Source organism: Rhincodon typus, chromosome 16 (assembly GCF_021869965.1).
Source record: "Rhincodon typus isolate 14 chromosome 16, sRhiTyp1.1, whole genome shotgun sequence".
In the NCBI taxonomy this organism is placed as follows: Eukaryota; Metazoa; Chordata; class Chondrichthyes; order Orectolobiformes; family Rhincodontidae; genus Rhincodon; species Rhincodon typus.
The window spans coordinates 49,912,211-49,925,405 of record NC_063347.1 but is presented as its reverse complement, the minus strand read 5'-3'; the positions used below and the strand labels follow the sequence as shown (position 1 = coordinate 49,925,405).

At 42.1% G+C, this 13,195-nt stretch overlaps 1 protein-coding gene across 1 annotated transcript in view; it reads right to left on the bottom strand.

Moving 5' to 3' along the window:
- Positions 1-12,146, bottom strand: part of LOC109930127 (metabotropic glutamate receptor 7) — a 645,315-nt gene extending 633,169 nt beyond the window's left edge. The window contains exon 1 of the mRNA XM_048606606.1: positions 11,373-12,146. Coding sequence (XP_048462563.1) covers positions 11,373-11,858 — 486 coding nt within the window. The 5' untranslated portion in view covers positions 11,859-12,146. The remainder of the gene's footprint in view (positions 1-11,372) is intronic.
- Between the last annotated feature and the right edge of the window lie 1,049 nt (positions 12,147-13,195).

The window sequence follows — 13,195 nt, the reverse complement described above, 5'->3', positions numbered from 1 at the left end:
AACACCCCATGATTACGATTTAAGATAACAAGGTATAGAGCTGGATGAACACAGCAGGCCAAGCAGCATCAGAGGAGCAGGAAAGCTGACGTTTTGGGTCTAGACCCATTTTCAGAAGAAGGGTCTTTCTGAAGAAGAGTCTAGACTCAAAATGTCAGCTTTCCTGCTCGGCCTGTGTTCATCCAGCTCTACACCATGTTATCTCAGATTCTCCAGCATCGGCAGTTCCTACTATCCATGATTATGATTTTATATATGCGCCACTCACCACTGATTTCCCTGCATATTTCCTACACACTTCTTTTCCACTTTTTGGAGCTCTATAGTGTTCCCCCACCCCCCACCCTCCACAGGAACGGCAGGTTTTTTGTTTAAAATAAACCCATACCCCACCTCTATCTTGCTACTAGTTTTTCTTTAAATCATTCTGTTGTTATCCAAAACTAAAAATTCATCTCCAACTCCCTAAGGCAATCAAACAAACCTCCAGGAGCTCAGTAATCAGTAATTATATTCACATACCAATGGAGTTAGGCTTCTTCAGCTGTACAATCTCGTAGTATGCGAGACTGAAGATTTCGGGTCAGTTCTGCTCTTTGGCTTTCTCAAGCTCTTCCACGATCAGCTAACACTTTGTATGATTGAAACTTGAACCAGGAAAACTATACAAGAGCAATAAAAACAGAAACTGCTGGAAAAGCTCAGCAGGTCTGGCAGCACCTGTGGAGACAACTCAGAATTAACAGTGCGGGTCTAGTGACCTTTCCTCAGAACCATGTGCTATAGAACAGCACCTCAATTGCTGTCAGGGAGCAATGCAACTTAAATTGTAACTGAGAAACAAATAAGATCGCTCAGGATATCCAACTGCATTGAATTTACTGTAGGTGTTTTTCTGGGAATAAGTAATTTGCCAATATTAATTCTATCCAATTACCAACTGGTCCTTGATACAAAGACCTGGTCCAGTGGAATTGCTGCATGGTGATGCACGGGCAACTGCCACACAAAGGTTTTGTGATATTTCAGCTTTTTGATATGCTAGTGAATAAGTACGGATGAGGCAAATGAGTTAGGTCAGTAGCTGGGTCAGTTTGTGTTGGATGAGATTTGATTGGATCACAGGATGGGGAGGAAGACAGACAGGTGGAAAGGTCTACTCAGTTTGGGACGGGATATAGACAAATTCAGGAGGATGGTGGAGGCTGGGGCAAGGAGGTCTAGTCAGGTCAGGGCTTGGGATAAACTGGGTCAGTTGTTTTGTTGCCTCAGAGTTAGTGGTTTTAATAAATCTAACATTTCCTGGGTATTTATCCAGGCAAATATCCTAAGTCAGGATTGTACAAAGTCTGCAACTCACACGCAGAGGATTCTCAGGAGCAGGGAAATTATCCATTGGAAGTTCAAACTTGCACAGCAAGGGCGACAGAGTTGTCCACTAAGACTTCCACGGGGTCCCAACTTGCATCTGATTATCTCCAGTCTCTGAAGTCCAGAGTTTGGAACATCTTGGTCCTGGTTGTTCTTATTGTCTCATGACACCTTAGGTTACCACCCTAGACGAGAATTTTCCCACATTTGTCTGATACAGAAACTGCATTGTATGTTCAGACAAGCTCTCCTTTTTGTGTGTGCTGACTGAAAAAGACACATTTCTGCATTATGGTTGAAAATTGCAGTAGTGTACTTAATGACTACACTTTTCTCCTGAAAAGCTACGACATACAGAATAGAATTTTAACAGATGGTTCATGCAGCATTTGATCAAACTAATCAATGCTTCACTTATTTCGCAGACTTAACAATTAGTAAACTAAATTTAAGCTCAACTCCATAAAACATACATTAAACCCAAATCCATTCCAGACCGAAAAAAAGAGTCTCAAAAAGGTGTTACAAAGACAAATAAAGCGACTGGTGCCTGGCAACAACAAAATGGGGTCAAAATTAAAAGAATTTCACTCAGTGATGAGGGTTACAGCATTCCAGATGTGTTCTCAGCACAGGAGCCAAAAGAATCTCAAGTTCAGGATTCTTGGCAATTTCAGAGTAGCCATTCTTTAGGGTTGTCAACTGGCATATGTTGACAATCATTGCTAAATCTGGTCACTGGATAAGTGACAGATGTAAGAGGTTTGACTGATTTATCCTCCTTCTGGCATTAAAGCAGATCACAACATATGACACTGCCAATAGACTAAGATTGATCAATCTAATGAAGACAGAATCAAACCAAGCATGCCTCTGCCCTTCACAATTGAACTCTACAATACTAATTGCACTTACCTACTTAGCTATCTAGGTGCCATACATCAAAATGAAGAAATCTGACTGGCTCAACAGGGAGTGCGTCCATCTCTATCTTTTTCTTACACCACGTCAGAGTTCAGAACAGTAACATACAGCCAATAGTCAACTGGAGTTTCAAGGTGCTCAATGTATAATAAAAGACAAATATAGACTGCGACCTTCATTCATTTTGATTCCAATTCATTATAGAAGTGTAGCAGCGGTGACCGCGTTCTGGTGTGTCCGTAAACCCAAATAATCCGATCTCCAACATTAGATCAACATGAAAAGAGAGACTTTTAATTTTACAAAGGAATACATAACATTCCGAAAGAATCAAACTAAGTGATAGCCCTCTTGCTGTTGAGTCTGCACGTTGTATATGCAAGCGCCAGACCAGAAACCTGGAACTGATACTCTTAAGCAGTACTGAGAAAGTGCTGCATCATTGGATTTTTTTGTGGGTGTAGCCATCAAACCAAGGTGCCATTCTACTCATTAGTAACACGTTCCTGTGGCATTATTTGAAGAGGGGCAGAAATTCTCTTTGGTATGATAGCCAATATTTGTCTCAAAAACAATAAAGATGATTTGATTTGATCGAAATCACATTCTTCCTTGTAGACAATATACTCCCCAAGCATTTTACTTGTTAATGAAGCATTTTGGAAAATATGCAGTCACAAAAGTTGCCACAAAAAGAGTACATTATTTCTAGAACACACAATCAAAAAATGCAGAAATGGAAAGAAGTGTTACTTTTTTTAAAAAAAACCCAAGGACCATGGAAGGAATTGCTGCACTTATAAAACTATTATACAAACTTATTGTGTTTAGTGATTACACTGCTGCTTTGTTCAAGCAGTGGGGGAGGTGGCGATGTTTGCAGATCACATGGCACCACAGTGTGCGTGCAAAGAGAAATTTGGCCAGCAACAAGTAGCTGATTTGTTTGTGCAATTGTGACCAGTTCTGGATGCCAAAGGTCAACTTCTGATTGTTCAGCTGCCCAAGAACCAATTTGTGGATGTGATAGAGAGGGGGTAGAAGGGCAAGGTCCATATCTCTTCCCCCCTCTCCCCCCACCCCTCCGTTCTGAAATAAAAAAAAATTATCCTGAAGAAGCGAGTTATTTTCTCCTACCTGTTGCCTTTAACCATTAACTAAGACATTTTGAAGTGAGTGTAGCAATCTTTGCCTCCTGCAAAGCTGATGGTGGTCTTGGAAAATCAAAGGAAAAACCCTGTGGATGGATACTATTGAATTGTCGTTTGATATGTGGAAGGGAACATGGGAAAATTTGTTGTTTTGTAGCTGTCTCAATGTATGTGTATAAAAGGTTTTAAAAGGTTAGAGTTTTAACTAATACAGCTATCCATTGACAGGTCATTGCTGTTGACTTATGATTAGAGTGTCCTTATTTGTAATAAATAGTATTGCCTTGTTAAGTACAGGAATCTCATGTTTTTTTGGTTAACTTGATTTCATCAGACCCCCTCCAATCTTGCTGCCCCCTCCAACCCACACCAATGTAAGTAACCCAAGTATTTCCATATCAATTAAAGCACTGTACGTGACATTCACTGACATAATAATTTTGTTCAACACAAAAAAAATCACAGAACTGCATCCCTACCGCAACAGTGGACTTTTGTTTATTTTAAAAGAATCAACCACTTTGCTGGCATTTTGCTTTAGATCTAATTGGCACAAGTTAGCCAAGACACACAAAAATTGATTGAAACTGTCCAAACCTTACAGGACACACGCATGACAGATGCCTTCATCTATCGACACTCCAAAAGGCAATCAGCAGAATGCCAATTCACTGTGAACCCAGAATTATTATCCAAATAGCAACAAAGGACATGGAAAATAGATTTAAGTTTTTAAAATAGAACAAGATCTTTAATTGCAGACCAAATTGATGAGACAATTCATCCACCGGGTTTTCAAAGCTTTTCCTGCTTTATCAAAATTAACTTTGTTGAAGCAATGTTGTGTCACTATACACCAATAAAAGCATTACACCTAAAAGCATGGCTTTATATTTGGGAATAATTATCCAGTAATTAAACTGGAATCATTCACAATTTTGTGATTAGTTACATAGATAGGTTTTATATTAAGAAAGTAATCGAAATGAGCAGTTGGGGAGTTACTGATCTGGACATAAACACAAGGCTTATATCCAGCCATCTGTCCAAACATCCAATCAGTATCTGACACTTAAAGTCCATTCTATAGCATGTAATTGAAAGTCTCCATCTTGAAAACTTGTCAATATAATGAGTAATAAAATGTGGGTAGCATTGATCTTTAACCACTAAGTGACATCAACTCATTAACAAAGTTTGTTAAATATTTTAATGATGTGCAGGAGGAATGCAACCATCCTCACAATGTTTGCTGCATTTAGATCTCTTGAATGTAACACTGGACTCCAGAACATTGGTTTAAATCTTAAATTGAAGAGTGACTCAGTCTTTCAGACACCAAGCAGCAGTCTCAGTTGCCGAGAGCTGTAGAAGGTGGGGGAGTTGGATAAGCAAGTCGGGAGAAAGAGAAAGCAACACAAGTCTCTTTTTTTGTGAACAGACTTGCACAAAATGTTCATTAATCACTGCTTTTCACAGAGCTCTGAATTTCAAGCATAATCAATGATATCCAACAATAAGTAAATGTCAGTCACTGCACAGAATATCTTGTATGTCAGAAGAATCTTGGCTTTTGAAGTGATTCAGACCTCCCTAGGGCAGTGATGATGAGCACTGTTGAATCTATATCACCAGAATACAGTTTGAAGCCACATTTACTCTGGCCAAAATAGAACTAAACAGCATGCTTCCATTATAGTCAAACAATGGCACCTGTACAATATGTAAGGAAGCCAAAAAATAAAAAACAGAAAAAGTATAAAGTGCATTTGTAGAAAAGTAGCTTCATATGGCAAAGGACTTCTATAACGTACTTTTGTATTTGTAGTGCAGAGAAATGTCCTACGATATTTTGCACTATGGAACCACATTGGGCAAGAGATGGCTGCACTGCTTTTCCCTCATTTCTTAACAGTATTATCTTGGACAAGAAAATCAGTTCAACTGTTTTGTTAACGAAACATTTATTTGAAAGATGAAAAAAAGGTATAAACTGTACAAGAAAATGTTGAAACTCATGTTTGCTATTTCAACTCAACAGTGGAGAGTTGACAGCTGGGAAGGTTAACCATGTGCATAGAGCAGTTTCCAGATAACCCTAAATCCATCATGCACCCACCTTTCTCTCCCTTCCATCCCATGCAAAACTGATCTTACCTGGGTTCGGATTTGCAAGCGTTAGTAGCTACATCATCCATCTGACTATTCTTCATCCAAGTACGTGCAGGCAGGTTATTTGCAGCCAGCTCAGTTCCAACACTCACCTACATACATCCACACAATAGCTGAGCTACTTCCCTAATTCACTGTCAGTTATGTAAGACATAGCACCCCTGTCAGCAGGAGATCAGGTAGTTCAACCATTTCAGGAAAATAATCTGGCATCTTCTGTATGGCTTGATTCTCTTGCTGATGATATTTATTAAATTCCTTTATTTAAAAATTTGCAAGTCACAGCTTTTAGAACAGGGAAATTAAAAGATGCCATATTTCATCATTGTGATTAGATTTAACTCATTGTACTTTAAAAGTATTTCATTCAACTTAAAAAATTAGAAGATATTACAAGAACTCTAACTATTCTATAGTTGCCACAACACTAAAGAAGGGTATTGATCTAACTATGTACCATAATATGGTCAAACTCAAAATATAAAATCATAATGAATTCACATAGCACCAAGTTAAACTACATGTTTCCATTCTCAACCTTTGTCCAAAATGTTTTGGCCATCTTAACTGATATTAGTTTGAATGTACAAATACAACACAAGTCATGCAATACTTTTAGCATTGGCATTATTACATTGTCTGTACCTACGCAAGCTGTGTTTCAGTATTCCTAAAAAGTTACAATCCAAGTTCACAAACACCTTCTCCAATGTCAGGAGGTAATCTCAATAAGTCAATGTAAAAAAACTGTATCAAGGACATTTACATTTCAGGCCAACTGTTCATTTAATTGCAGCCAAAAATAAAATGGGGAAACTATGGATAACAGCTGGTTACTGTTGGTGCCTCCAGCATTTTGCTGTTGGAAACTGCCTGTGGAATTATTTCCTTTGGGGAGGAGAATTAAGAAACACACAGTCTAGTGCCTCTAGAGCCAAAGTTATGCACGTGTTATGTCCATTCCAGAATTCACAAAATTCCCTGGGTAACACTTAGGGAGCACTCGGTGGGGACGCTCTTCAGAGGGTCAGTGTGAACTTGATGGGCCTGCTTCTACACTGTAAGGATTCTATGACAATATCAGAGGTGTCACTGTTCAGCCAAGACATTAAACATTCTGCTCTCACGGCAAGACACTGTTGTTTCTATCCCACTATTTCAATAGAGACATTTTTCCCTCAATGCCCTGACTTATCCTGTTTTCATGTTCTCTGCCCAAAAAAGGTACTTGGCAACCATTCATGGAACCACATTAAAAGCTCTGTGATCTTTCACTAAGGATAGGGTGCCTAGGCAGGACTTAAACTTGCCTTAGCCGGTAAGGGGGTTGAATCTATACTGTCAGCATGAATCCATTCCACACATTAGCCATCTAAGCCGAGCTAACCAATTTATTCTATGTAAAAATAGATCATCTGCTCATTGCCAGTTTGCTGCTGCTTGCAGGCATTTGTTGAATGCAAACCTGCTTCTGCATTTCGTACACTGCCAGTACTTTCTTGACCATGCATGCTTTGGGATGTTCCAAGGCCATGAAAAGGTACCTCTCAATCAAAGACTGCTTTAATAAAAGGCTGCGTTTATGGTGAATGGCACCACGAGGCGAAGCAACCAGCGTGCACGTGGAGGAACACACACAATACCTCCACCTGGCAATGCAGTGGCATGCTGCCAATAAAGTTGCATGTGCACCTGTCAAGCACAACTGTACAGTTTTGCTGCAACCTGTATGCATTTTCTCCACCCCCATCATGTGGTAGCACTCATGCTGTTATAAGAAATAAAGTGGATCCAATATAATCAATTGATTCCATCATTTACTGAATCAGCTTTGCTTGTCATCTTTACAAGTGAAGCACCATGAAACAGACCGCTGCACGCAAAAGATGGCATCAGCAGAACACAAGCTGACAAATGCCGAATCCCATTGGCATCAGCTGAGGCCACCAGCCTCATCTGTGGCCATTTTGGTTTTGAGTAATTGTTTTACTGAAATGATAAACTTATTATTCCCACATAAATCTGGCATAAAATTGACAGCATGAGAGTTGCTAGACAAATTGTTGATGCAAATCCAAAACATAAGAAACAGTCATAGGCTATTCAACCCCTCAAGCCCATAGCATCAATTTGAGCATAGCTGTTCTGCTGCTTAATTTTTCCATTGTCCCATACCCTTTGATACAACTAAAAAGAAAGAGAACTAATGCATATAACACGGAGGCAACTCCTTCCCTCAGGTGCTGTGAATTTAACTTTATTCATTGCCTAAACAGTTTATGACAGCTGGAGCAACGACGTATGCATTTGGTACAGCAGCAGGACGTTTGGGAATGGGAGTTTTAACAACCCCAAGTGGAACATCAGCCAAGCAAGCAATTCACCAGCAGCTTTTGCGAATGCTGCAAAGCAAGGAAATGTATTGGCAAATGCTACAATCTAAGGGCTTTTTTTTTCAAAATCTGTTTTTCAAGCTATGACAGTCCATTTGCCTTACATCTCAAGGTACCTGTGTTGTTTAAGCTCACATTAAGAGACACTTGCAGGCTTTGTCCATTAACAAAGAACAATTTGGCCAATCATTTTCTGGGTCATCTGCTGCCACCCTGAAAGTTATTTTTTTTTACTTCAAAAAGTGAACAAAAACCATCTCTTATGAAAGTCACAGTGAAAAAAAAAACTTTGACCTGCCATTTCTTTATGTGGGACATTTAATGTTACTGAGGCCCATCAGTATTCTTTAAACTCAGCCCAAACTGAATTAGGTTTCACGTTTCGAGTCCATCCACATGGCAGTCAGAAACGACAGAGTGGAAGTATTCAGATTACACTGAAAACACTCAACTCTGTAGAGAGCAATACTGAAGTACCTGTAAGCGCTACAATGGCATCGAGGCTGAGCTTCTCGCAGCAAAAATGCATGTTGGGGTTATACAAGACTGGTTGATTCAAACTCCAAGTTGCTATTGACACCACACACGCGCGCAGACACACACACACTAAAATATTCATGCATTTTATTTTTAATCCAAACCAGCTAGCCTGCAACAGATGGAATTCTGGTTGGAAACAAATGGAACGATGTCAAATGGATTTGTAATTCTCTTTCACAAAATGAGTGGGGGAAATTAAACTGTCGATTTATGCTCTGGTTAACAATTCGAAAGCCAGAATGGTTAAGTGGCGGTTGGAAAACAACATAACCTCGTTAGAGCACAAGGCAACGCAATGAAGAATTTAATTTGGAACGTAAATCATGAGATAACTACATATAGCAAGCCAGAACAAAAAAAAAAATTCCCTCACGATTGTGATTTTTGTTTGAACCAAATCAATGTATAACCCGGCAGTGGATCCTAGCGACATAGAACGTTAAGCAGAAAACGCAACAGGGAAGAAGAGACCTGTTAAAATCCAAAAGCCTCTACTAATCTCTACTGGGGAGAATCAGACTGTGAAGACCGATTGCGGAAGATGTGGAAAAAGGATACAAAAATCAGCAAGCATTAGAAAAAAAAGGGAAACGAAACATTTTTTTTTAAAATGAATGCATTCATTCATCACAGTCATCCAGCAAAAAAAAAATCATTTTATGACTAAGTTTACGGCTGAATGAAATTCTCTAGGGACCAGCTAAGATTGCCTGGTTCAGATGTGATCGAGAGTTAATGCGAACCTCACCTTGGGTATCATCAGTACTTTAATTCCCATTGGGGACACAGAACGTACCCAGAGAACAGCACCTCACTGCGACACTCAGCAATTAACCCGTTCATTACCGGCCAAACGTTATTGGCATTGAATAGCGAATAACTTCAGCGTGTGCAGATGAAGAGGCATGGAAGCAATTGGTGCAGACATGACGGTATTATGGACTTATGCCGCGTATTGACCAAACTATCCTAGATTTACTTTCTATAAAGGTCTGAAAATCGTTCATTATATCAAGATAGCGATTGATTTGAATTTGGCAGACGGGCAGATTTGGAGCCTAAAAGCAACGTGAAATTCAGAATCACAGCAGCGTTACAGCTGTTCGGCCCATCGTGCCGAGACCAGCTCGTTAAAACGATCACGACCCCGTGCCAGTCTCCTGCCTGCCCCATACCGTCGCCCACTATTTGTATCCAAATAATCATCCAATTCCCTCTTCAAATGTTTAAAATAATGCGTGTACACCAATACACATTGATCAAAGTTTTCTGGAGCGGAACAGCGACACTAGGTTTTTCTCCCCCCCCCAATGCAATTTACATCAATGCGGGTCAGTAAGCTGCCTGTTTAAAAAGGAGTAGGGAGCTGCCTCAGTGTGCTTGATGACATTACTCCTAACTCTACCCTATGTTGCCGGCGCTCAGTGTGATACAGATATCCCAGCCTCCCTGCGGGGAACATGGTGAAGCTGTATGTGACACGTGCTTTTTCTGAAAAAAAAAGCCCTGGCTCAAAATTAACCGAGAAATTCGGGGGCGGGGATGGAATGGAGGAGAATCCTTCGTTATCCATTTTAACGTGACGGCGACAGTCCAGAGAGGTCTATCCCCTTTCTGCATCGGAGGCTTCCTGCTGGCTGAGAACCGTCTCATGTTCGTGATATTCCCCCATTCCGCTCACAACCCTACCGTGGAAGTGCTTTAATGAGCGATTATGTCATGTCTGTGATAACACGTCTCCTGGACAAGCAAACAAAAAGGGCGAAGAAGCCTACAGATTTTAAAAACAGCGTTTCCAAAAATATCAAGCCTCCCTCTTCCACTTCCTACTGGGGGGAGGAGGCTGTGATCAGAGTTTGATCACAGATGTGATCACACACATCTCGATCTGTCTACGGTGCAACCAATACGCAGCCCAAGTAGCGGGTTATTATTTCTGGCGGTGTTATAATCTCCATTTGGATTCCCAATTCAAAGTATGGGCTCTGTTTCTGTAAATATTGTCATGCACTATTCAACAGATCTCCAGTGCCCATCTAGATCGTGCACAGCTCCCTCACCGGCATTGGGAGGCAGCTCGCAATTAGACCATTTCGCTGGGCACAGTGTACATTCCTCCGGCTCACTTCACTCATGAGGAATTCGGCCACTCAGTACAGATGCTGGCCCAGCTCACTGTGCGACAAATTGCCAATGAAACCATCAGCTTGTGGATGCTGTATCTAGATTTTAAACCGCAGCTCTTTTCTCCGAGAGTGTAACCGCAAAGGTTAATAATATCACTTAGCCAGTTCTCCCGCGGAGCGTCCCCTTTCTAAACAAAAAAGGAGGCAAGTGAATACAGGTGGACACGAGGCTTTCTTGAGAAATGTAAACTCTCTGCCAAGTCAGAGCCAATGTTTTGATTACTTGTTTCTAATCATTCTCGAACACGTTCCTTTATGCACGCACATTACATAATGCAAAGCTCACACAGTTTACAATAGAAAACGGGCACAAATTTATTCTAAGTTACCAGTCACGCTGCTAAAACAATTGACGAAAAATTGGAGGGGGGGGGGGGCGGGGGAAAAGAGATTTAAATTATATAGCGAGTGCGAAGATTATGGATGAACTCCCAAGAAAGAGGCCAGCAGCGTTTATCTTGATCTGGGTTTCTGCTTCAGAGCTCACACATTGAGGAGTGCAACCCTGTCAGCAATCTCAACGTACAATAAAGCAGGAAAGAGCCCAAGTGTGTGTCTGGGTCTGAGAGAGAGACATGGCTACACGCTCGAATCCCCCTTCCTAAAGGGGGGGTGAGAAAGGGCGTTCCTCCTACCTTGAAGAGTCTCAGGATCTTGGCCACCATGATAGACACGGAGCTGGACGAAGCCCCAATAACGCCAACTATCCTCTCGGGCTTCACAAAGATCGGGGGTTCTCCATTGGTGCACCTCACATCCGTGGTGTCCTTCTGAATGTGAGTCTGAACAAAAGTGAGGGACTGCTCCAGAGCGTAGATGTCCTTCGAGCAGGTATCTAGGATGTGAGCCCCCAGCGTAATGTTGGGCAGAAGGTCCGGATCGCTGTTGATCTGGTCCAGGGCGTAAAGCATCGCCTCCAAGCGATGGATTCCCTTCTCCTTCTTGAGGTCCCCACAGGGTGTCCCCTTAGGCCCTCTGGCGTGAACTGGGAAAAGGCCACCCAAGGTGAGCTCTCCTTCGATCCTGATAGAGTGAGTGGCGTAAGGCTCCTGAGCGGTACTCAGCCCGTAACACACCGCGACCCAGAACAATCTCCACAAGGCTATCCCTGAGTAGACCATCGTTCACTTCCCTGCTGCTGCTGCTCTCTCTCTCTCTCGGAGTTGCAATTCCAACTTCAGTTCTTAAAAAAGGCACCTCTTTTTAAAATGTTGAACACCAAAACCAGCAGTCCTAGGAGGCAGGGCAACCGGCTGGGGGAACGGCATACTCCTGGCTTTGCCTTGAGAAGATGACATCGGCTTCGGAGATTCTCACCACCTCAGTTGCTCGGTTTCCAGTGAGGAGCCCATTGAAAGTTGGACAGTTGTTGAAATAACGTGATCCATTCTTAGCTTGGGAAGGAGAGAGGAGGGGAAAGACCCGCCTCCCCCCACCCCTCTCCCCCCCGCCGCCAACCCACGCCAAAGCTCCTGTCACCCACAGCAGTGGGTTTGCATGGAATTTACACCCAGCCCCCTCCTTCCTCTTTCTCTCCCTCCCTTCCCCGCTTATGGAGCGTGTGCGATCGGCGTGATTCTGATTACAAGCCGCTCTCTGCAGTAGCCCTCCATCCAGTTCTCCGGTCGCTTCGATTCTACCAGTGAAAAGACTCTCGCACAACAGAGTAGAGAAGGGGGGAGGGAAAAGGAAGAGAGAGAGAAAAAAACCCACAAAGAATTCAAGTGGCTTCAGCTGAAAGCAATGACGCCGTGTACCAACTCCACCCAATATTACTGCAGTTAGCAAAGCAGCGATTCAAGGCGCTTGAGCGTTACGAACCCTGCTCCTGGGGAAAATAGACACCATTAAACTACTGATACAGAATAATCTTTCAATAGCCTCCCGAGACATTAGAACACAGGCTCCCCTTGCCCGAAACAGCTCCCTCCCTCCCCGGAACTGTCAGGCAAGCATCGTTAAGTTTAATTTCAAACACTGCAGGATTACAAAACGTATTGGTTGCTCGCGCCCCTACCTTATGGCTGTGCATCACTGCATTTTGCTTTTTCTTTGGGTGGGTGGGGGAAGAAATGTGGTATACTGGAAGAACGTGTGAGAACAACAGTCCCTCACTTTCATACGGATTGCTTTGGTCTGGAGACTCCCCGGATCATGACCGAGGAGTTTCTTTTTTGGACGTCTGTCGAATATTCTTCAAAAACCACCTGCTAACCGAGGACAGCAAGTCATGTGGGATCTCTACGGATTCTTTACTGGAGAATAAACGAGCCGTGTGTGTGTTTTTTTTAAGTGTAAATGTCAGAATGACATCCCATCCATCATTTTGTGACAACTTTTTATTAATATGAACGGACGGATGCTTACATTTGATTCAAACCTCATTCCCGCTCATACACACCCCTACCCCAAACCCATGGTGTGCCCATCTTTCACGTTTTGGTGTTTTCAAAGCGAT